The sequence below is a fragment of the Rana temporaria genome, chromosome 10 (genome assembly GCF_905171775.1).
Source record: "Rana temporaria chromosome 10, aRanTem1.1, whole genome shotgun sequence".
Lineage (NCBI taxonomy): Eukaryota > Metazoa > Chordata > Amphibia > Anura > Ranidae > Rana > Rana temporaria.
Genome location: NC_053498.1, coordinates 99,898,372 through 99,922,780, shown reverse-complemented (window position 1 = coordinate 99,922,780; position 24,409 = coordinate 99,898,372). Strand labels below are relative to the sequence as shown.

The 24,409-nt window shown below is 45.4% G+C and overlaps 1 protein-coding gene across 6 annotated transcripts in view; it reads left to right on the top strand.

Moving 5' to 3' along the window:
• The window catches only part of LOC120915378 (Golgi integral membrane protein 4-like), a 134,194-nt gene that overhangs the window by 66,675 nt on the left and 43,110 nt on the right, over positions 1-24,409 (top strand). For 5 of the 6 annotated variants that reach the window (XM_040325815.1, XM_040325812.1, XM_040325814.1 and 2 more), the window contains exons 7-10: positions 217-324; positions 3,387-3,632; positions 7,792-7,943; positions 21,551-21,735. In XM_040325815.1, coding sequence (XP_040181749.1) covers positions 217-324; positions 3,387-3,632; positions 7,792-7,943; positions 21,551-21,735 — 691 coding nt within the window. The remainder of the gene's footprint in view (positions 1-216; positions 325-3,386; positions 3,633-7,791; positions 7,944-21,550; positions 21,736-24,409) is intronic. The other variant, XM_040325816.1, reaches the window with a different exon arrangement.

The following is a 24,409-nucleotide window of genomic DNA, read 5'->3' as shown; positions in this document are numbered from 1 at the left end:
GAGATGACCCCAAAAGCCAATTTCTTGGATGCTTACACAGATGACCCTGAAGAGCAGCCTGACATAGGCTTGCACGTTTGAGGAGGACTTGCTGCTGTTTTTGTTGGTCATACTTTAGTTTGTTGGCGCCATCACATAGGTGTACTTGCTATGTAGATAATAAAAAGTAAAAATGTGGACTTGCTTTTTCTCATCTCATTACCATCGTCCATCTAGGCTCAAATGGAAGAATTCAGACAGCTGAAGGATGCCTTGAAGAGAATGCCAAGTTTCAAAGACCCGGGTACCAGCACGCAAAATCAACATTCTCTTCCTCCTTCAAAGGTAATTTGGTTATCTTTTTTTCCTTAGGGGTGTAATGAATGTGTGTAATGGATCAGATAAGGAATCTCAATCTGATGTAATAGAAAGGGGAGACCTTCTGTTCTGAAGTGAACAATTTGAATAAACCTCTGCCCCATCCTTGGGTTTGTAAAAAAACGAAAAATCCGCTAACTCAAAGCCCCAGGACCAGTTCACACCACAAAAATGTCCTCCCAGATCCATTCTAGATGCGTTCCTGCATGCGTTCCAGATTGTGTGTTTGTTTTTTGTTTTGTTTTTTCTCTGTACTGCGGTCCGGTGCCCTTGTGTGTTCTGGTGCAGTTTTGATGCTTTTTTTTTTTTTTTTACCTGTGCAGCATGTTCTACTTTTATTTTTATTTTATTTTCTGGAACTGCAAGCAAAATGGCCATTGAAAACCATGTAACCTACTTTCAATGCATTTGGCTGCAGAAAAAGCCCAGGAAAGCATGTTGTGTGAACTAGCCCTTGAACTGTCATATGACAGGCCGGGTCTTTCTTTTGGTTTGTACTGTGGTTTGAAGCTGACCAGTAAATTGACAATTGTAGTGGTAAGTAGGTGGTTTTTATAAAAATAAAATGGGAGAGGTTGAAAGTAAGATTGCAGCAGGACAATGATCTTCATTCGTGAGAAGTAGCTCAGAAGATGGCCTGCAGATTTTATTGTAGTAGATCCTTTTAAATGTAATGCTTGAATAAACACAATAGGATTTGGTTATGTTCTGTAGAGCCTCTTACTTCAGTTGCGTTAATGTCTTAATCACATCTGTTTTTGTATGTAAATTAGCATGCAACGAATTCCACCATTCCATCAATGCTCACACTCCAAATTACTGCATATACATTATTTGTTTTTCTTGCAAAGCTTTAAGTTTCTTCTCCTTTTCCTGACTTACTTCGATTTATTTTCTATCTCCATGTTCTAAAAGTAATACTAAAGTCGTGTGGGTTTATTTTTCTTTAATAACAAACTTTTTTATACTTGCCTGCTCTGTGCAGTGGCTTTGTGCAGAGGATCCCGGATTCTCCTCTTCTTGGGTACCACACCAGCTCTCCTGGATCCTCCCCTCCTGCCGGGTGCACCTAAGGAAATGCGGTCCCGACCATGGCTCGGTGTGTCAATTCACACACTGAGATTCCTTTTTTGGGCCCGCCCTCTCGGTGTCCAGTAGGGTTGTCCCAATACCACTTTTTTTTTTTTTCATGTACTCCTCAATATATTAATTATTACAATGTTTTTACTTTTTGGAGTGTGTGGTTTTTTTTTTTTTTATCAGCCCTGTTGGGGGGAGCTTTGGTGACGTATCAGGGGTCTTAACAGACCTCCTGACATCTCCCCTTTGAGAAAGGGACTAGGGACACAAATTCTCCAGTCCCTTCTCAGCTGAGCTGAAAATTAATGGAGAGAAGACAGCAGCTCCTCTCCATTCATAAACTGAAACATTGTAAACACAGTTTACGATGTTTCAGTTATGTGAATGGACGGAGTCAGTGATTACTGACTCTACATTCGGAAAATGTAGGAGCCAGGTTTACTGACTCCTACCTCCGCTCTCCTCCATCCTGACAGAACGAGGAGGTGGAGGAGGAGCACGGAGGGGAGAAGAAAGGGGGACAGCAGCACAGAGGGGGATAAGAAAGGGGGACACAGAACAGCAGCAGAATGGAGGGGGCTGGAGGAAGATGCGGGGACAGTCAGCTGTGATCATGTGTGGGAGGGTTATATGCACCGATCACCGCTGATTTCACTAAAGCAGCTGAAAGCCGGACTTTGATACCTATACGGGGTGATCAGTGCTTGTAACTCTTCCACCGCACTGATCCCTGCTGACTGCCCAGGTATCAGGTGAAGCATTTGCCCCGAGTACAAGTACACAGGGCAAATGCTCGGTATCGGTACCGATACTAGTATCGGTTACGGGACAACCCTGGTGTCCAGATTTGGCTCACTGGCTATAATTGACAGAAGCAGGAACCAATGGCTGCCAAAAGCCAATCGGGAGTGAGAGTCCCTGGAGAGGCAAGGCTCTCGTGAACATCACTGAATTGAGAGGAGGCTCAGGTAAGTAATAAGGGGGGGTCTGGGGGGCTGCTGCAAACGGTAGTTTTTTTACCTTCATGCATATATGCATGAAGGTAAAAAAAGTTTGCCTTTTACAACCACTTTAATGAATGGTTTTAGTCAGTCGGCATTAATAACGACATGGTGACAATAACAGGACAAGGCCTGCAATGCAAAATGAGAGCAAATGTTTCAGCACAGAGAATGACTGTTTGGTAGAATATCCATATCATTTTTATTTCAGGGCCCAAGTAGGGAAATGGCAAAGAAAAAGCACACACAAATGCAAGGGATCTTTATTTGTAAAGCTGTACAGTGCTTAAAGCTAAACTTGGTTACATTTTTTTTTTTAGCCCTACAGCTTTATTGGCCTAATTTACAGCCAAAGAATGTTCCACATTTAGCAAGAAGCTGGATCCTATAGAAATCTTCATTGCAGAGATGCCTGTCCTCTTCCTGTCTCTGAACCTCTGGTGTGCAGGGTGCAATTGGTTTTGGGTCCTTGGACTGAATGCAATAGGAAAAGATCCTGATGCTAATCTGCCCCTCTTACTTCATCCAAGTTCATTCGTTGTTTTCACTGCCTGTAACACCATCTGTGAATGGGAGGGAGTCTGATACGTCTCATAATTCTCTTCTCCCATTCACAGATTGGTATAGGCAGTAAAAGAAATAAAATTTCAAAGGTAGAATTGCACATTAATGCAGAGCCTTCCTCCTGTTTTTTTTTTTTTTTTTTTCCTGACGTTTGTATTATTATTATGCTGCTGTGGGGTGTTAATATTTTATGAATTCATCTGCAGTGTGGTTGATTTTGCTCTAGGCTGGAATTCTAGGTCTTATTTGTAATACAGAGACCAGGTAAGCTGGGCTAGAGGCACAGTGACAGTTGTGTAGACCAGATGTGATAGCCAGGGGTTTTCATGCCTAAGCTGTTCTCTTCACAGTATTCTGCTCTCTGACTCTGGTCTTCTTCTTCAGAACCTGAACAAACCTTTTGCTCAGCCGCCCCAGAGTTCCCTGAGAAATGACAGGAGGGAAGAAAACGTCCCTGGGGGGGCAGCCCGACATGTAAAGGAGGCTTCCCAGGCACAGCCCACGTCACAGAGCAATTCCCAGGTTCATAGTCCCACCGCACATTTAACAGCCCTGGGACCGGGAACTCACAATGACAGCCATGTGGGGAAATTTACCAGGACAGTAAACAGTCTGCAAGGCCACAAGGAGGTAATTTGGATGCTTCTGTCATTTTAAAGATCTATTTGTGTTAGGTTGTAGTATGATATTTTGAAATGCGTTAAGATGCATTAAAAAATGCTTTCCAAATGCCCTACACACTTTTGATGAGGGAAAAGGGAGTAGGCGCTCCAGGTGGGAACCCAGATGAATATCCTCCGTTGCAGACAACAAAGCAGGAACAAAAATTTGTTTCTGGACAGCCGCACTCTGAACAAGTTGTAGCTATGACTAAGCACTAGTTTCAGTGCGAAACGCGTCAGGGTCTGGTTTTGTTTTATGTTGCTGTGACTTGTAGTGCTGTCCTTTTTTTTATTAAAAGAAAAAGACGGCACTACAAGTCACAGCAACATAAAATAAAACCTGACTGTTGACGCGTTTCGCACTGAAACTAGTGCTTAGTCATAGCTACAACTTGTTCAGAGTGCGGCTGTCCAGAAACAAATTTTTGATGAGCTTTAAAAATGCACAAAAAAAGCAGAAAAAAAATATATACGCACATATGCATTTTTTATGGTGCGTTACCATAGACTTGAATGAAAGGAGTTAAGATGGTTCAAGTCCTTACAAAACTCCACATGCTTCATATTTTTATAATGTGAAGATGTATTCTGCCAAAAATGCACGATTTTCTACAATGTCATAAGGTATATGCTGATGGGAGGTTGGTTGCTCAGACGCCACATCCCACAATATATCCTGTACACCTTTTTATTTCAGGGGTCTCCAAACTTTATAAACAAAAGGGCCAGTTTACTGTCTTTCAGACTTTACAGGGACCAGACTGTGGCCATTGAAAGTAGAAAATGTCCCAGCATCAGTGGCGGTAAACCATGCCCCACTTTTGGTGTTGGTGAGAGGCAGTGGCGGCTGGTGCTTCAAATGTTTTAGGGGGAGCAAACTGAGAAAAAAAAAATCAAGCCTCTGTGCCTCATCAAGTGCTGCCAGTGTGCCCCCACACCAGGCACTTACCTGTCTTGGTGCTTTTCTCCACGCTCTGAGTGCTCGATATCTTCTCCCATCCTCTGCTATGATTGGACACCTGATAGGCATCCAATCACAGCGCCTGTCGTATCAGGTGACAGGGTAACCAGACCCGAGCACCTTACGGTGTTGGGAAAGTGATTTATTTGCTTCCCTTACACAACATGAGTAAACAGTGAATGCACAGCATTGCGCCCGCTGTTTACCAATTTGGAAGCCTAATCAGGAGGCCTATTGGAGCCGCCGGCTCTAATCGGGCACTTCCAAAAAAACGCTGCTGTAATTCACATGCCCAACAAGGGGCCGGACGCCTGAATAGGGGGCGACAATAGATAGTCATGCAAATGACTTTATCTATTGGTGATAGACAGGTGCAGGATAGAGGGGGCGGCGCTCCTGTGAACTTTTATGGGTGCACCACCATTGGTGAGAGGAATTGTGGCCCATCATTGGTGTCCATTGGGTGGGAAGAATTATGCCCCATCGTTGTCTCTTGGGAAAAATTATTCCCCCCATCATTGGTGTTGAGCGGAACTGTGCCCCATTGTTGGCGTCGGAGGATGAAATCGTGCCCCAAGGGCTGACTAAAAGCGAGCAAAGGGCCGCATCTGGCCCCCGGGCCAGTTTGTAGACAATCCTTATATAATTAATGGTGCTATTGAGCTGCCAACAGCATCAAAATAATATCTATAAAATATAGTTTGTTAAAAACCCGTATTCTAAATAAAAATCCAAACAGCTGGGTAATCTTTGGCAACATGTTATTAAATAAATAAAAAAACAGGTATAATTGATATAGAACAGTGGTTCTCAACCTGGGGGTCGGGACCGCCTCGGAGGTCGAATGATGATTTGCCAGGGGTCACTGAATCCTGGGCTGTTCCTGGAGCCCACGGCCCCCTACTCGGCCTCTTTGCTGCTGCCCATTCAGCTCGCGGCATGGCAGGGGGGCAGAGAATAGAGGTCAGCTGACTGGTGAGGAATGTGAACTGGTAGGGGCTGAAGGAGACCCTACCTCCTGATTTCTGCATAGGTGTCACTGCTGCGAGACAAGACACAGTGAAGCTGGAGACACAGTGAAGCTGAATGTCCATGGGTTAGGGGCTCAAATTACTTGTCTTGCCTTGGGTGCTGACAACCAACGCTACAAAATTATTTTACTGTTGGGGGTCCCCACAACTTGGGAAATTATATCAAGGGGTCACGGCACTAGAAGGTTGAGAACCACTGATCTAGAATGTCTAGTGGTAGGCAAGAGAACAATGCAATCTATTCATGGATGTAGGTAATTAACTCAACACATTTTTGCAATGAGCTTCACCCGGAAGATTTGCTACTTGGCATCCATCATTTAAAGAATAACCAAAAATGTTATTGTGAAAATAAAGTAGTATTATACGGTCCCTCGCAGCACCTGCTCTTAAATCAGCTGGTGATGTTGCTCCCCTTGCAATGCGACAATGCTTGGGTCTAGTGGTTTGGCTGCTAGGCCCGGGCAATGCCACAGGGAGCAGGTCACGTGCTCCGTAATGCCCAAAAATGTTGAGCGTTCTTGCTGCCTGTTGAAGAGCAAGGAACCACGAGGGAATGCAGGTGTAGTAAGTATGTAGGAGTTGACGCCCTTCTATTCACACCCCAATTACCCGAACTCTGGAAATCCACTGTGTATGTATGTATGTATGTATGTATGTATGGGCACTGGGTCAAGAGTTGATTCTGATGGATAAATAGTGGAGTGCGTTTTCCTTAACGGAAGCAGATCTGTGGTGGAAGTAGTCTGTGAACCTCTCTGATCACAACAAAAGGATCACTCCGCACACAATAAACTCTTGGATGTGTATGGAGTAGTGCCTATTACAGATGTCCATATCCCTTAGGTCCTTCTGTCCTTTATTCCGGGCTTGGGCTGTAGATGTTCTTGAAGTCACAATGGAATGCACTAGATCCTTTGCTAAGTCTTTATAATGATTCGCATCTCCTAACGGCACTAAGCTTTGCTGGATGATCTTTGAAGGCTTGATAAAGATTGGTGTCTGCTTTTGGCACCAAGAATGGCTGGCCAAGATCTTCATGCTGTTAGTTGATCCTAGTCTTTCTCAAGCCTTATCAAAGGACCTCTAGTGCATTCCATCGTGAGTCTAATACAGGCATGTCCAAAGTCCGGCCCGCGGGCCAATCATGGCCTGCGGTCAGGTTTTGAACGGCCCGCCTGGTTATCTAAACGTATATCTTTTGTGGCCCTCGATCTCCCAGCGCCGGGGTCACAAACGATATATATAGGCTGGCTGCCTCAGAGGGTGGAGGTGGAACGAGTGCCATGCACACAGGAGGAGTATTTCCTGTTTACACAACAGCCTCTGTAATAGGAAGTTCTGTATCCGGCGCTGCCATTAGATGACTGTTCTGTCCATCAAAGGAGGCGGGACATTCTCTTATAGAGGCCACTGTGTAAACAGGAGATTCTCCTGTAGGATATCTTTAGTGCTCATCTTGCCCCCTCCATGTCCCCACTGATGGCAATGGTGGATGCTGCATTCCTGGCAATGTGGGGCTGCATTCCTGGCAACTGGGGGTCTGCAGATGGGCACTGACCCTTATTTTGCTTCACAGTTCTTTATTTAAAATGTTACGTTTTTTTTTTTCTTCATTTTTTTCCCCTGAAACTACCCTCCTAAAGTGAAGGTGCGTGTTATATGCCAATAAATATGGTATATCCAAAGAACACGCCCAAGCTCATCTCTTCACCACACATGGCCACAAAGGCAGGATAATTCTTTTTGGGCAGTGTATTAGGGCTCGAATTAGAGAGAATAACCGGCAACACTAATTGTGTTCTGGCGGCAGAACACAATAGGCGCTGCAGGAGGGATTATAGGTGTGTGTTTAGTTTTTTTTTTTTTTTTTTTTTTTTTTTTTTTTTTTTTGTGGGGGAGCAAAGAGCGGGTAAACATAAGCTGCTGGTAAAGTGAACCTGTTGCTCTTCCTTGCATGGTCACTGAAGAGGTTCAATCAATTTTATCTAATGACAAATGCCAGGCTTATTTGAATGTGGGTTATAAGCAGATAAAATTTGTGGACATATGTCGTGAATTATTAGCTGCTGTGCAGAAAGCTAATTGTATTTCAAGTTTAGTGCCAACTTCCTGCTGCTTTTTACATTTTGCAGGATGAGAAGCCAGCTGTGTCACCACATGTCCAGCAGCCACCCCAGCACCCAGCCGTCCACAAAGGAGTCCTACCTGACCTGCCAGGCGCTCTGGATAAGAAAACGCCCACCGCGAATGTTCTAGTTGCCAAAGAACAAGTGCCGGTTCACAGGTGTGTACCTAAGAAGAGCTTTTTTTTTTTTTTTTTTTTTCTCTCGCTCTGCCTAATCCTTTATCTTTGTTGCTGTGACTCAAGTCTGCATGCTGATTAATCCCTTTCTAGTCTGCTCTATCACATACTAAATTGATTTGTGGCTTTACAAAGTCTAAAACACCCAGCAGCAAACACGACTACTTTAATAGCCTTTGTTCCCTTGCAGTATAGCAAAAATATATACAGCAAGGCCATGAATAATTTAACAATGTGATGCTTACCAGGATTTTATATTAAAATCTGCTTCTATATTGGCAGCTGTCGTGGTTAGGGTTTTTTTTATTATTTATTTTTTCTTATCCAAAATTTCCTGTGAGGATTGAGTGGTGATTGGATTCATGGTGCATGCACTTGATATGTCACAGCCGTTGGTGGGTTTGATGGCTCAAGGCCTTCAGGTATTAATGATAACTGGGGACTCTGGGGATTTTTAACATGCCACCATCAGCCACTGGGGGGCCGTATTTTCTCCAACTCATTTCACCCAGCATTGTATCACATGTGACTAGGGTTGTCCCGATACCACTTTTTTAGGACCGAGTACAAGTACCGATACTTTTTTTTCATGTACGCACCGATACCGATACTTTTTTTTTTTTTAAGGTCAGTGGGAATAATGCCCCTTACATTGGTGGTCAGTGGGAAGAATGCCCCTTACATTGGTGCGGTGGTCAGGGAGAAGAATGCCCCTTACATTGGTGCCTGGTCAGGGAGAAGAATGCCCCCTTACATTGGTGCCTGGTCAGGGAGAAGAATGCCCCCTTACATTGGTGCCTGGTCAGGGAGAAGAATGCCCCCTTACATTGGTGCCTGGTCAGGGGGAAGAATGCCCCCTTACATTGGTGCCTGGTCAGGGGGAAGAATGCCTCCTTACATTGGTGCCTGGTCAGGGGGAAGAATGCCCCTTACATTGGTGCCTGGTCAGGGGGAAGAATGCCCCCTTACATTGGTCTATTAAGGAGTAATGCCGCGTACACACGATCATTTCTCAGCATGAAAAAAACGTTGTTTTTAAAAAATGTAATTTAAATGATCGTGTGTGGGCTTCACATCATTTTTCAGGTTCTGAAAAACGACAATTTTTTTTTTTCGAGCATGCTGCATTTTTTAACATCGTTTTAAACTATGTCGTTTTTCAGGTTGTAAAACATGATCGTGTGTGGGCTAAAACAACGTTAAAAACCTGCGCACGCTCAGAAGCAAGTTATGAGACGGGAGCGCTCGTTTTGGTAAAACTACCGCTCATAATGGAGTAAGCACATTCATCACGCTGTAACAGACTGAAAAGCGCAAATCGTCTTTTACTAACACGGAATCAGCTAAAGCAGCCCAAAGGCGAATGGAACTTCCCCTTTATAGTGCCGTCGTATGTGTTGTACGTCACCACGCTTTGCTAGAGCATTTTTTTAAAATGATGGTGTGTGGGCAATGTCGTTTTAATGATGAAGTTGGAAAAACATTTTTTTTCTACATGCTGAAAAACTTTGTTGATCGTGTGTACGTGGCATTAGTTCTTGGTGATAGGAAAAAGGCAACCCCCTGGCTCCCCCCCCCCCCCCCCCCCCCCGTGTGCCATTCTCAGGTTAACAAAACTCCCTCCCCTCCAGCATCGAAAAAAAACAGGCAGGAGAGGGAGCAAAATTCCAGGATGACCATCACCAGCAGAAAGACAAGCAAGTAAAGCATTGCATCGTAAATCCTAACGAGTGAGGAAGGAATTCAAGTCCGCCGTGCAATCGTGCATGTTGCAATTAAATGTTTTCTTACCCACCTGAGAACTGCTCTGCTCTCCGGCCACACTCCACCCCGCTCTCTGCCCGCCATTCGTCAATAGAAAAGTATCGGACAGGGCATCGGGAGCGTTTGCGTGAGGGCATCGGGAGTGTTTGCGCAAGTACAAGTACTCGCGCAAATGCTCGGTATCGGGACAACCCTACTTGTGACTCCCATCTTCACTTTCCAAAAGGCGAACTTCTGCTACCTCCACATCCTTATTACTACCCACAAAGGCACCCACACTGAGGGATGGGTTAGGACTAGTTTTTGATTTAGTACAGGTGTTCTTTAACTATTCCTCAAAGATCCCATATCAACCAAAGATTACAAAAAAAATTGAAAGTAGTACAGTTTCCTTATTTGATGAATACAAATTGTCTTGTCGTGGAGATGCTTTTGAAGGCCCTAAATGCTGTTTAGCTATTGCCACTGACCTTTTTTCCTAGTGAAGCTTGTAGGAGGAGTTTTAATTTCTCTCACGATTGTCCTATCAGGATCCAGGACCCCTGACCCTGTGTCTGGACAGTGCTGAAAGATCCTGTGCTGATCACATGCACCCTTCCAAGGAAAAAAAAACACATATCTAGCAATACACACCATCATTTAGGATTTGTATACACGCCCAAATGTGTGATGCCATGACCTGACTAGCTCCAATCAAACAGAAAATGTGATCTCCAGTAATCAAGACCAAACTGAGCATGTGCAGCCTGACTCCACTCACTGTCTTATTCGCACTTGTCCAGGGGGACAGTGCCGGAGGTGGAGGCTTTGTGCATACAACATCAAACTGCTTTTTTACACTATACAGAGTATTAACCCCTTGGGTTCCACAATGAGTATAACAAGCATGCAACAACAGATCTCCCCACAGCCAGCATCAATGGAATTTCTGGCAACAGTAAACTCCTCCCTCAACAGTAGATCTCTCCCAAGCAACATAGGAACCCCCCCCCCCCCCCCCCCACCACCACCAGCATCAATAGTGCTCAGCTACAATAGACCCCCTCCCGCAAAAATAGATTCCCTCCAGTTAGAATAGATCCCAGCAGCGAGCATCAATGGATCCTGCAGCACCCCTTGCCATTACATACAGTCAGTCCTGGAACTGCGTTTTCCCCACCCCGCATTTCCACTGAAAATGAGCCCTACCTGGGAACTAGCCAAAAGGAATGTGACATTTGTTCTCGCCTAGACACCACAGGTAGAATGTGGGGGTGAGGGAAATTATATTGGCCTTAACTTTTTTTTTTTTTTTTTTTTTTTTTTTAGTTTCTCAAGGCTTTTATTTGGATAATAAATATCTAGTGATCCTGCCAATCAGTGGGCCATATTCCTGATTATATATAATAAAATATACACACACACACACACACACACACACATATATATTAGATATATTAGAGATATATATATAATCTCTAATATATCTAATGTGTGTGTGTGTAATATATATATATATATATATATATATATATATATATATATATATATATATATATATATATATATATATATATATATATATATATATAATCTCTGACAGAGCACAGACCGACAATGATTCAAGTCCAACTAGTTCATGAATGAGTAAAAAACACAATGCGACTCAGATCAATGTGACTCCTTGTTGAGGTTTGGGATTCCCTTGGAAATTAAGATAAAAACGGGGTGCCATGTCTGTGTAAGTAAAACCAACAATACTTTATTCCAATATCCACTTGCATCCAAGAAGCTTGCAAACTGTGCATGTAGAGGTGCTGCAGTATCGTGTGTGTGTGATGATCCAGGATGGTAGACAGGGTGGATTTGAGGGTCCGAACTCGCTGGTAAAGACAGCCAAGGCTGACGGCATCGGCAAACTCCAAAGGACCCCTGCTGCCGAAAAGCCAAAGGTGTCTTTACCAGCGAGTTCGAACACTTGCAGCAACCCTCCAGTCCCACCCTGTCTACCATCCTGGATCATCGTACACTATGCCACAGCACCTCTACATGCAGTTTGCAAGCTTCTTAGATGTAAGTGGATATTGGGGGGGGGGGGGGGGGGAGTTTTGTTGATTTTACTTGCACTGACCTGGCATTCTGTTTTTCTCTTTTAAAAAATAAAGTGCTTAAAACATAACTAAACTAAAGTTGGCATCCTATCTGTTTTATAGCAGTGGAGGAAACCTACAGTCCCCTTTCAGAAAGTTTGATGGACATGATGCTTAAAGTGGAGTCCCCATGTAATGGAGATTGACCTAAGGCAGACGCGCTTGTATCCCAGCTTTGGGTGATAACAACTTCCTCCTGTATATCAAATGGGGGAAGTGAGCGTAGCCACCCAGTAACAAAGTGTTATTCTCTGGATTACTTGGTGAAAATCAAGGAAACTAAATCGCCACATCTAATGACTTGGCTATAATGTCACTTTTTTGGATTTAACATTTTTTGAAGTCCTATAATCAGCCACTGTGGTGACATTATTATAGCGATGATGAAGTTATTCTTCTAAGGGAGTCTATTGGAAGGATTGTATTCTTCTCCTGGCACCCATTTAGGCTTTGCTTAGCCCAGCAATTAGGTGGTTAGTGAGGCATCTCTCTACTAAAAATGATTAGTGGTTTTCTCTATGCTTTGCCAACCTTCCTTAAAGATCTGATGACACTCGCATGCCAGACTTGCTGATGAAGAATATTGTTACCCTTTGTTTAAGCCATCAAGCAGTTTGATTAAACTATTTTCAGAGAACAAATCTATAGGCAAGTTCTCCCAGCTGGTAGATCTGTAAAGACCTGTCCCATCACTTTCTTCTGCTGTATGCTGGTGAATCTGTGCCAGGAACTGTGATGCGTTTTTTTTTCTTTATTGTTGACACAGCAGGAGTGTTAAGAAAAGCCTTCATTAAGCCTATTTTAATTAAGGAGCTCAAGACTGAAGATTGCTATATTTTCTTCTCCCTCTTAATTAATCAGCATTGGAGGACTCGCTCTGGGGTGGCTGTAAATGCTTTAAAGGAAACCTGCCATGAGAGAAATCTAGGGACTATCATAAATGTTCCCTAAATGCTAGTTCCTTGGCTGCTCTGCTAGATTAAGAGTGTTGGATGACTGACCTGAAATCATAATCCGATTAGGAAAGTCAGAAAAAAGTTAGAAGTCCTTATGTGCATAACTTTTCTAGTAAGGGGGTCAACATGGCAGACAGGTGTAGCGCCACCCCCGTAGGGGCTGCTGGAAAAGGACTGTCCCCAAAGGTTGCCCTGACCTTGCAAGCCTCCTGGCACCATGGGTTCTGACATTATTCAAAGATTATGAATGTACAAGGCACCAAAAAATATCAGAAATTGCAAATGGATACTTTACTGAATATTGAGTCAAAGTGGAGGTTCACCCGGAAATGTTAATTTCTTTATCGTACATCACGGGACACAGAGCGGCATTCATTACTATATGGGTTATATGGAGTACCTTCAGGTGTAGACACTGGCAATCTCAAACAGGAAATGCCCCTCCCTATATAACCCCCTCCCATAGGAGGAGTACCTCAGTTTTTCCGCCAGTGTCTTAGGTGTTAGTCATGGTTTAGCTTGCCTCCACATCCTTGGGATTAGGTGAGCTAACCGGTTCTGTCCAAAAAAGCCTCAGCGCTAAAGTGGTCAGTAACCGGACCCCAAACCCTTGGGGTATAGCCCATAATGCTTTTCTTTTTAGAGAGCTGGACCCTGGGCCCAGAACTTAGAAACCTTTGGGTGCCTAATGTTTCTGTTGCCAGAGTGCTATATGGGCCCAGGACAGTGGATCCTTCATAGGAACCCAGGGCCTGAAGGTCTAGACATCCCCACCGAGATGGGGGAAGATTGGGCCTCTTGCTTGGCAAAGTCCTGCGGCATGGAGCAGGTAAGTGAGGGGAAAACTTGCGGAACTTGGTTCTTAGCAGGTTTTTTCTGGGGGGTCACAGGGGACATGCCTAAAGTTATGCACTGCATCTGGCAAACTAGTCACATATCATAAAGATAGGATGGCTCTATATGTATTATTCCCCATAAGATGTGACCTCCCTTGTAGTGTTGGAAAAGCATTGAGTGGGGCCTGTGTGATATAAAAGTATATGTGTGTGTCAGAGAGCTGTGCTTACCTGCAAGCCTCCAGGCGATGCTCCATTCAGTCTTCCTCCTCACGGCCTGCAAAGCAGGCAAAACGCTGACCTCCTCATGGTTCCAGGCTGCAGGCTGCAGGCTGCAGTTTGCTGGAGCAGAGAGGTCCCTTCCTCCCAACCCCACCCCCCCCCTGTCGGGAGGGGCATTTCCTGTTTGAGATTGCTGGGGGGGAAGGGCGGGTCAGTGGCTTAAGGAAGGGGCGGCCCTTCCTTGTTTGTTCCATATAGCTCATTCAATACTTTGGAACTGAGGAGGAAAGACCAGAACGGCAAGCACGGGGCGCCGAGGACACACAGTGGCCAGAAAGAATATTGCAGTCTTCAGAAAGACTGTTTTCAAGCCTAAGAATAGGCTGTTTCTTTTCCATCTCATAGTTTTTCTTGCAATACTACTCAGGGGGACAGAATGTTTTTTCTTTCCTAGATTTGAAAAAAAAAAAAAAAAAAAAAGTGTCATCTAGGGGAGAGGAAGCATTTTTTTATCCCCCAAACAGGTGTTTGGGCATTTAACTATTTATAAGTCCCAGGTACCAATAAGTAGCAGGTGTACCTCGGTATTGTACCATGGCATCAAAAAACAAGGGTACAAGAGGTGGGGATTCCCCCAAAGAGTCTGAGGTCTCGGACAAAGCTATGCCGCTGCTTTCCCCACAGGGAGCCTTGGGGCCATCGGGATCTGGGGCTGGAGCTGACGCGGGTCAGTCCAACCCGAAGATGGTCACGGAGGAGGTATTACTCACCTCTTTAAAAGAGATGCAGAAAAGCATGGGTAAAATGATAGCCGCAGCTATGCGGGGCAGTAAGCGGAATAGATCTCCGTCGCCCGAACGCGGACCCTCAGAAGAGGAGGTCCTTTCCTCAGGGGAATTGGACGACCTCTTGGACAAGGACCAAGTAGGTTCAGGGATCGAGGATCCGGATACAGAGGAGTCTGGGGCAGTCTCCCTGAGGGAGAGCTGGTGGATTCAAGGATTGTCGGACTTGGTCCATAGGGCATTCAACTTGCCAGTACCAGATCTCCAGGTATCGACGGTTTCAGCTTTGGGCTCACTGAGGGCGCCTCAAAGCAATGCTGTGTTTCCGATCCATCCTCTATTAGAGGGAGTTTTGTTCCAAGATTGGAACAAGCCAGATAAGATCTTCTTACCACCTAAGAAGTTCTCTGTCCTATATCCTATGGAAGAAAAATTTTCCAAAAGATGGGCTACTCCTGCAGTGGACGCAGCCATCTCATGTGTTAACAAATCGTTAACATGCCCTGTAGAAAACATACAGGTGTTCAAGGATCCAGTTGATAAGCGCTTGGAAGCACTACTTAAGAACTCCTTCACTACTGCAGGGGCAGTAGTACAGCCAGCTGTGGCTGCGATTGGGGTCGCTCAAGCATTATCGGATCAATTTAAGCAGATGCTTAAACTTATTCCTGCCCAGCAGGCAGAAGAATTTTCGGATGTCCCTAAGGCCATATGTTTTACGGTAGACGCAATCAAGGATTCTATCCAGCAAGCGTCACGTTTATCGTTATCCCTTATCCATATGAGAAGACTCTTATGGTTAAAAAGCTGGGAGGCTGAGCCCCCATGCAAGAAGCTCCTGGTAGGGTTCCCCTTCCATGGAGGACGACTCTTCGGAGAAGACCTAGATAAATACATTCAGACCATTTCAAACGGCAAGAGTACTCTCTTGCCAACTAAGAAGAAGGTTCAGGGGCCTGCGTTTAAACGACAGTATTCCCCTGGGCAGGGGCCCTCTAATGCCAAGCAGTATCGACGGCCTCCTGCAAAAGCAAACTTCGGCTTCAACAGCAAATCACAAGGACAGGCTGTTAGAGGCAAAAGGCAGTGGTTTCGCAAACCAGCAAAACCAGCCCCCAAGCCAACCTTATGAAGGGGCGCCCCCACCCACGAAGGTGGGGGGAAGGCTGCGACTCTTTTCAGAGATTTGGGAAGCCAGCATTCCCGACGAGTGGGTACGGTCTTCCGTGGCCACAGGCTACAAATTAGATTTCCTAAGGTTTCCTCCTCCTCATTTCCAGAAGTCGAGGATTCCAAACGATCCGGAAAAGGGAGCCGCATTAAGATCGGCATTAGATCATCTACTTTCCCAGGAAGTAATAGTAGAGGTACCAGTCCTGGAACAGGGGCTGGGTTTCTACTCCAACCTATTCATCATCCCAAAATCCAATGGAGATGTCAGGCCAATTTTGGACCTAAAGATGGTAAATGCATATCTAAAGATCCGCTCATTTCGGATGGAATCCGTGCGGTCAGCAGCTGCCACACTCCAGAAGGACGACTTCATGGCGTCCATAGACATAAAGGATGCCTACCTTCATGTTCCAATTTATCAGCCACATCAAAGATATCTACGCTTCATGGTGGCTTCGCGTCACTTCCAATTCGTGGCGCTTCCCTTCGGGTTGGCTACGGCCCCCCGGGTGTTCACGAAGGTCCTAGCTCCGATCCTAGCCAAGCTAAGGATCCAAGGGGTCACGATCCTAGCATACCTGGACGACCTCCTAGTCATAGACCACCCGTCTCCCGGCTTGGAGCGAGCAGTGGCCCTCACGGTCCAATACCTCGAGAGGTTCGGCTGGGTCCTAAATCGAGAAAAGTCAGCTTTCCAGCCCACAAGGCAGTTGGAATATCTCGGCATGAGATTAGACACAGAACAACAAGGAGTGTTCCTACCTCTGAGGAAGGTAAAAGCCATCAAGGAATTAATCCTACTGGTTCTAAGCACTCGCATCCTACAGGCAGCCATCCTGTCAGCATGGAGCAGAAGGCCACAGGCCTTGGATATCCCGTTGCCGCTCTTATCAAGAGTCCGACAAAGTCTGTGTTGGTGGTTAGACCCTCAGAATCTACTGAAGGGGAAGTCTTTCAGCCCAGTGGCTTGGAAGATAGTGACCACAGATGCCAGCCTGACGGGCTGGGGAGCAATTTTGGATGGTTGCACTCGCCAAGGTACTTGGGCAAAGCCAGAGAAGCAGTTGCCCATCAACATCTTGGAGCTCAGAGCTGCTCGACTAGCCCTCAGGGCTTGGACGTCAAAATTGCAGGGGTTCCCGGTGAGAATTCAATCAGACAATGCCACGGCCGTGGCATACATAAATCACCAAGGGGGAACCAGGAGTCAAGCCGCTCAGAGAGAGGTGAGCTTGATTCTCCTATGGGCAGAGGCGCATGTGCCCTGCATATCGGCAATATTCATTCCAGGAGTGGACAACTTTCAGGCGGACTTCTTAAGCCGCCAGACTCTATGGCCGGGGGAATGGTCTCTGCATCCACAAGTCTTTCAAGCACTCTGCCAAAGATGGGGAGTGCCGGACGTGGATATCATGGCATCGAGACTCAACAAGAAACTAGACAGGTTCATATCCCGCTCAAGGGATCCGATGGCCTGCGGAACCGATGCGTTGGTTTGCCCTTGGCATCAGTTCAAACTTCTTTATGCGTTTCCCCCGCTCCAGTTACTACCCCGCCTGCTGCGCAGGATCCGGGTGGAACACATACCAGTCATCCTGGTAGCTCCAGCATGGCCCAGAAGGGCATGGTACTCACTCATCCTAAAGATGGTAGTGGGAGACCCTTGGACTCTTCCTCTACGGCCAGACCTGCTATCGCAAGGTCCGATCCTCCACCCTGCCTTACGGCATCTAAATTTGACGGCCTGGAAGCTGAATCCCTGATTCTCAGGGGTAGAGGTCTGTCTCAGAAAGTAGTCTCTACCCTAATCAGAGCCAGGAAACCGGTCTCTAGGGTGATTTATTACAGGGTCTGGAAGGCCTATGTAGGCTGGTGTGAGTCCAAGCGATGGCTTTCTCGCAAATTTACCATCGATAGAGTATTAAGTTTTCTCCAGCTAGGAGTGGATAAAGGATTGGCATTAAGCACAATCAAAGGACAGATTTCTGCTCTGTCAGTGTGGTTTCAGCGGCCGCTGGCCACCCACTCGCTGGTTAAGACCTTCCTTCAAGGGGTCTTACGTATTAGACCTCCAGTTAAATCCCCGCTTTGTCCGTGGGATTTAAATCTTGTTCTGTCAAGTTTACAGAAACAACCGTTTGAGCCGTTGGCTGAAATTCCTTTGGTTCTACTGACAAGGAAGTTAGTATTTTTGGTTGCCATAGTTTCCGCAAGAAGAGTTTCGGAGCTAGCGGCCTTATCCTGTAAGGAACCATATCTTGTTTTTCATAAGGACAGGGTCGTTCTCCGCCCTCATCCTTCCTTCCTACCGAAGGTCATATCCAGTTTTCATTTGAACCAGGATTTGGTATTACCATCCTTCTTCCCTAAACCTACTTCCAGAAAGGAAGGGTTGCTGCATACCTTGGATATTGTCAGGGCCATGAAGGCCTATCTTAAAGCTACAAAGAAGATCCGGAAAACAGATGTGCTGTTCATTCTACCGGATGGGCCCAAGAAGGGGCAGGCAGCTGCAAAGTCCACCATTTCTAGGTGGATTAAGCAATTAATCACTCAGGCCTACGGCTTGAAAGGGTTGCCTCCTCCAGTATCATTAAAGGCTCATTCTACTAGAGCCATGGGCGCCTCCTGGGCAGCACACCACCAGATCTCTATGGCTCAAGTTTGCAAGGCGGCAACCTGGTCTTCTGTCCACACGTTTACAAAATTCTACAAGTTGGACGTAAGAAGGAATACTGATACTGCCTTCGGGCAGGCAGTGCTGCAGGCTGCAGTTTGAGACCCTCGGATTCCGGGGGCTCCTCTTTTTTGAGTTAAATTTAAAATTTAAAATTATTTTTCTCAACTAAGTTGGATTTATTATGATTTGAGTATATCTCTAAATTAAATCCTTTTGTCTTGGAGATGTTCTCCCTCCCCTCATTGTAAGCATTGCTTTGGGACATCCCATATAGTAATGAATGCCGCTCTGTGTCCCGTGATGTACGATAAAGAAAAAGAGATTTTTAATACAGCTTACCTGTAAAATCTTTTTCTTGGAGTACATCACGGGACACAGAGCTCCCACCCCTCTTTTTTGAGGACCATTTTGGGAGGCATACTGCTTGCTACAAAACTGAGGTACTCCTCCTATGGGAGGGGGTTATATAGGGAGGGGCATTTCCTGTTTGAGATTGCCAGTGTCTACACCTGAAGGTACTCCATATAACCCATATAGTAATGAATGCCGCTCTGTGTCCCGTGATGTACTCCAAGAAAAAGATTTTACAGGTAAGCTGTATTAAAAATCTCTTTTTTTAACATTAGATTGATGCTCATTTTGTCAAGGGGAATCGGGTAGTTTTTTTAAAAACGAAGCTGTACTTACCGTTTTAGAGAGCGATCTTCTCTGCCGCTTCCGGGTATGGGCTGCGGGACTGGGCGTTCCTATTTGATTGACAGGCTTCCGACGATCGCATCTATCGCGTCACGATTTTCCGAAAGTAGCCAAACATCGGTGCGCAGGCGCCGTATAGAGTCGCACCGACTTTCGGCTACTCGTGACGCGATGTATGCGACCGTCGGAAGACTGTCAATCAAATAGGAACGCCCAGTCCCGCAGCCCATACCCGGAAGCGGCGGAGAAGATCGCTCTCTAAAACGGTAAGTACAGCTTCGTTTTTAAAAAAACTACCCGATTCCCCTTGACAAAATGAGCATGAATCTAATGTTAAAGCGGGAGTTCACCCGAAATTTTTTTTAACAATGGAAGGAAATTTTAGATTTTTTTTTTGCATTTTAGCATAAACAGAACTACAGAGCTATACAAGCAAATGGCGAGAACCGTGAACCTGGAGGTAGGAACCAACAGATCTCAAAGGGGGTCTATCAGTCACCTCTAATGCCATGGCATTAAGAAATAATATACAAAATATACAAACGAGTAAGGCCTCATTCACACGAGGCAGATCCGTCTATACGGAGTCCACCAGCTCAGCGGGAGATCTCTGTTGATCTCCGTTGAGCTGGCGGATGATGGGTCCCTCTCTGCTCACTGAGTGGGGATGGGCTTGTCGAGTGCCGCTGTCTCCTATGGTGAGATCGGACAAAAACGGACAGCATTTCCATTTTTCATCAGACGATCTCATCCGATCCGCCATGGACGGATGGCGACGTATTGCCATACGTCTGATTTTTTTTTTAGCGGATCTGATGTCAGTGGCCATATCACCGCTGACATCCGACGCTCCATAGGCTTGCATGGAGTTCCCGTTCAGGTCCACCGAAAAAACTGATGGGCGAACCTGAACGGTCCTGCCGTGTGAAAGGGGCCTAAGCGTTCCCCTTTCAAGGAGAACAAATGTTGTTGGATAATTCCTTTTGGGGATGGAGGTAATCCTTGAAGTGAAGGCAACCAGAATCTTCAGCTAGCTATGAAGGGGCCCAAAGATGTTGCTGTGCAATGGTGATAAGCAGTGCTGAATAGCATAAGCAAAGTTTTTCCCAGGGGAGGGCCTTTAATGTAGAAAGTGTATAGGGTAAATGTGTCTGTATGCGCAGTGTCTTTTGAATGCAATACTTGGGGTCGACAAGGTGGGTTTCTGCCTGCTCCCTAATCTTGAGGATACCAGGACTTTGGGAGATGGGATTCCCGGAACAGGCTCTTGTAGGATCTGCAACCAGTTGAAAATGCCTGGCTGTGCACTTGACCCAGGGAATCAGCAGTGTCTGTGTGAGTGTAGGTGAGAGTGGCACTGGACAGCCACTCTGCCATTGAGAAGCCTGTATCTCTGGATCTGCCTCCAGAAATGAGACTTGCACTGCGCAAACTGTTGGTGCTTCATATAATCTGTCTCTATATCAAAGGAGAAAAAAAAATACAGGGACGGGCTATACAGTGGCTTAATCACTATGATAGGCAAACAGGTGATTGAGGACCAGGCCTCCCAGTTTCCAATTGCTAGTAAAGGACCTGGATCTCTTGATGAGAGACCGGTCTCTGTGCTGGGGAGCGTACTGTGCAGAGTGCTCCCAACACAAACACAGGTATGCATTATATATGCAGCCTCACAACATTAAGACCCATTTCCAAAAGACTTCATATATGCTTGGTGGGAAATGGTTAATGTGATTGCTTGAAGGGGATACTAGCTAATTTAAAAATTTTCTGTAAAATGCTATATTTATCTGGTATTACAAAATCTATCCATTCAGTGTAGTTCCAGAGACAGATATAAAATCCTCCATTTAAAGCGCCTGTGTTCAGCGAAAAAATATTCAATTAAGTACCTATATTTGATATCATATTGGCATCTTGATATTCTCTGAACAGACTGGGAGAGGGAAGGGCAGTATCATGGGCCAATTGGATGTGCTGCATGAAAAATATGTATACAGGGTGAAAAATTCAGTTTGTAAGGCCAATGTCCCACTTGTGATCCCATAGCTGGCGATCACTCCCAACAACAAGATCCCTGTGTAGGATGGGGCAGAACATATAAAAAAAATGCTGGTTTGCACTGGTCAGCGGAGTGCCACTCTTTCTGACTAGTGAGTGATGTTCTGCAGGCTTTTCTTTGGTAAAGGAGAGATGCCTTGCTAATTCTGGCAATGGAGCAATCTGTGGAAACAGCTCTGTATACTTTATTTATCTTTTATTTTTTTCCCATTTTAGTGCTTACAACAGGATCACATGTGCAACTTTTTTCTTAAAATGTTGTATGTTTTTGTTTTTCTGTGGAACAGCTGGCAAGATATTGTTAGCAAAGTGAATGCAAGGATGACTAAAGAGGAAAGCAACAAAGTCGACGGCAGCGATGGTCTTGTGAAAACCCAAACACTCCATGCCAATGTAGCTGTTGGAAAGTGGGAGAACAGGGCGATGCATCGTGGCTACCTTAGACGAATCGGCGATAATGAGGCTGAAATGGGTATGTTTCATTGCATCTGGACCACTCCTATATTTTATTTTTTTAACGTTTTATTGGTCACCTTGGTGAGGGTTATAAAAGTATTCCATATATTCCTAAACCTGCTTTATTTGTGGCGTCTCCATTCTTGCATACAACCATTAGCTAGACTCTGGGTTAAGATTCTCCAACTATGAGCTTTGTTTGAAATTTCAGTGGGTATGCAGTTTTAACATGCACCTCTAGTTATCTTTCACATGTGTTCTTTGTTTTATGCGCTAATAAAACGCATATATATTTCTTAAGCGTACATTAAAGTGGTTGTAAATCCACTTTAAAGAAAAAACTAACACCTGCAAGACAAAGGCATAATGAGCTAGTTTGCATAGCATACTAGCTCATTATGTAATACTCACCTGGGATCAAAGCCCCCACTGCGGTGCCCGACACAGCATCAGCCGGCGACATGTCGTCCCGGAGTTGCTTCCCGGGTATCATGGCTCTGGTGCTGTGATTTGGCCGGAGCCGCCATGACGTCACTCCGCATGCGCGCGGGAGCCACCAGTCATGGCATGACCTCCTTTAGAAACGGCACAATCGCCGTTACTAAAGTGCGCCATTGACATTGGCGCACATGTCTAATGTAAATATCTCCTAAACCGCGCATCTACAGGTAAGCTTTAATCTAGGCTTGCCTGCGGGTAAAAGTGGTTGTACAACCACTTTGAGGGACACGGGATGAGTAATTCGGGTACAAAAAGTAATGCTGTTGTCTTCAGGAGATTGGCCACTGGCAAACGAAGCTGTAAGAATAGCCTAGAATAACCTTCTACTCCTATCATGCTCCAATTTTTTTTCACTTGTGTCAGAATATGTAAGGGGGCTAGAGTGGTGTAAAAAAATAAGTATGCTAGAAATACAGTATCGCACAAAAATGAGTACACCCCTCACACCTTTTTTGTAAATATTTTATTATATCTTTACATTGTAGCAGTGTCATTTCTTCAGTGTTATCACATAAAAAGTAGTGCGCCTACAGCGTGTTTAACAGTGTAAAACCGCGTCACCTTGCGCTCCATCTTTTCAGTTTTTTTGAGGTTGCCCCACAGATGCTCAGGCCATCACCTTTACCCTCAGCTTCTTTAGCAAGGCAGTGGTCGTCTTAGAGGTGTGTTTGGGGTCGTTATCAGGTTGGAATACTGCCCTGCGGCCCAGTCTCTGAAGGGAGGGGGATCATGCTCTGCTTCAGTATGTCACAGTACATGTTGGCATTCATGGTTCCCTCAATGAACTGTAGCTCCCCAGTGCCGGCAGCACTCATGCAGTCCCAGACCATGACACTCCCACCACCATGCTTGACTGTAGGCAACACACGCTTGTCTTTGTACTCCTCACCTGGTTGCCACCACACACGCTTGACACCATGTGAACCAAATACTGTATATGCCCGCGTATAAGCCAAGTTTTTAAGCCCTTTTTTTTTTTTTTTAAGGCTGAAAATACCCCCCTCGGCTTGTACTCTAGTCGGTGTACCCGATATTCGTGATGGGCTGCGGGCTCCATTGTCCTGATTCCGTTCCGTGATGGGCGTTTCCCAGCAGACACTGTGTTCCGCCTATCACGGACGTTCTCTCATCCGCTATATTTTCTTTCCTAGTACCTCAACCCATCTGCACCTTGGTAGTCCACTGACCCTTCCTCCAGCTTTCTAACAGCCTGTACAGATGTTCATGCAAAATCCTAGAGGTTGTGTCTGCAGGGGTCTGATCTTGCAGGCTCCTGAGGGGAAAGAATAAATAATGCACATTTATTTTATTTTTTTTCTGCTCTAGCAACTGGGGGTTAGTCACACCAGTTATTTTTCTGTTCTATATTATGTAGAATACATCGGTGTAAGCGCGACACCATTATTTGTTTTTGTACAGGGCTTGCTCATTACTTGCTGGTCTTTGGATATCTTCTTGCTGGAATTCTTGGTATATTAGAAGCTGAGATTCAGCTTGCTTAAAACCTTTGAGAAACTGAAATAACAGCCTTGGGCAGCATTGATTTATATAGGAATGGGTTTGGGCAGCTTTGAAAACCTTGTCTAATCTACTTGTTTGGTACCATGTCGGGTCCCTTGCACCTGTTGCCAAACCTACACATTTGTAATTTACTGGGACTACAGGGAAGCAAGCCAGCTCTGGGGTTTAGCTGGTGGGAGAACTCTTCATCTTTTAATGAGAAAATCTCATTCCAGTGTAGTGTATCGCCACTTACAATCTTTATTTTAAACTTCAGTTGCTCCCCACCAAGTACAAAGATGACTTTAGGCCAAGATCTGCAGGAAGCAAGTTTTATCCTTCCAGTGTCGGCCTCCAGCTATGAGTGAGGCCCCGTACAACACGTCCGAGGAACTCGACGTGCCAAACACGTCGAGTTCTGTGTTGAAGCTGCCGAAGATCTTGGCGGGCCAACTTTCCTCATTGAACAACGAGGAAATGGAGAACATGTTCTCTATTTGGCCCGACGAGTTCCTCGTCGGCTTCCTCGTTTGAAAAGTGTACACACGACCGAGTTTCTCGGCAGAATCCAGCTCCGATCGAGTTTCTGGCTGAATTCTGCCGAGAAACTCAGTCGTGTGTACAGGGCCTGAGGCCTTTCCCATCACACCAGGGTGTAGTTAAATGGGACCCCACTATTTACCCATATT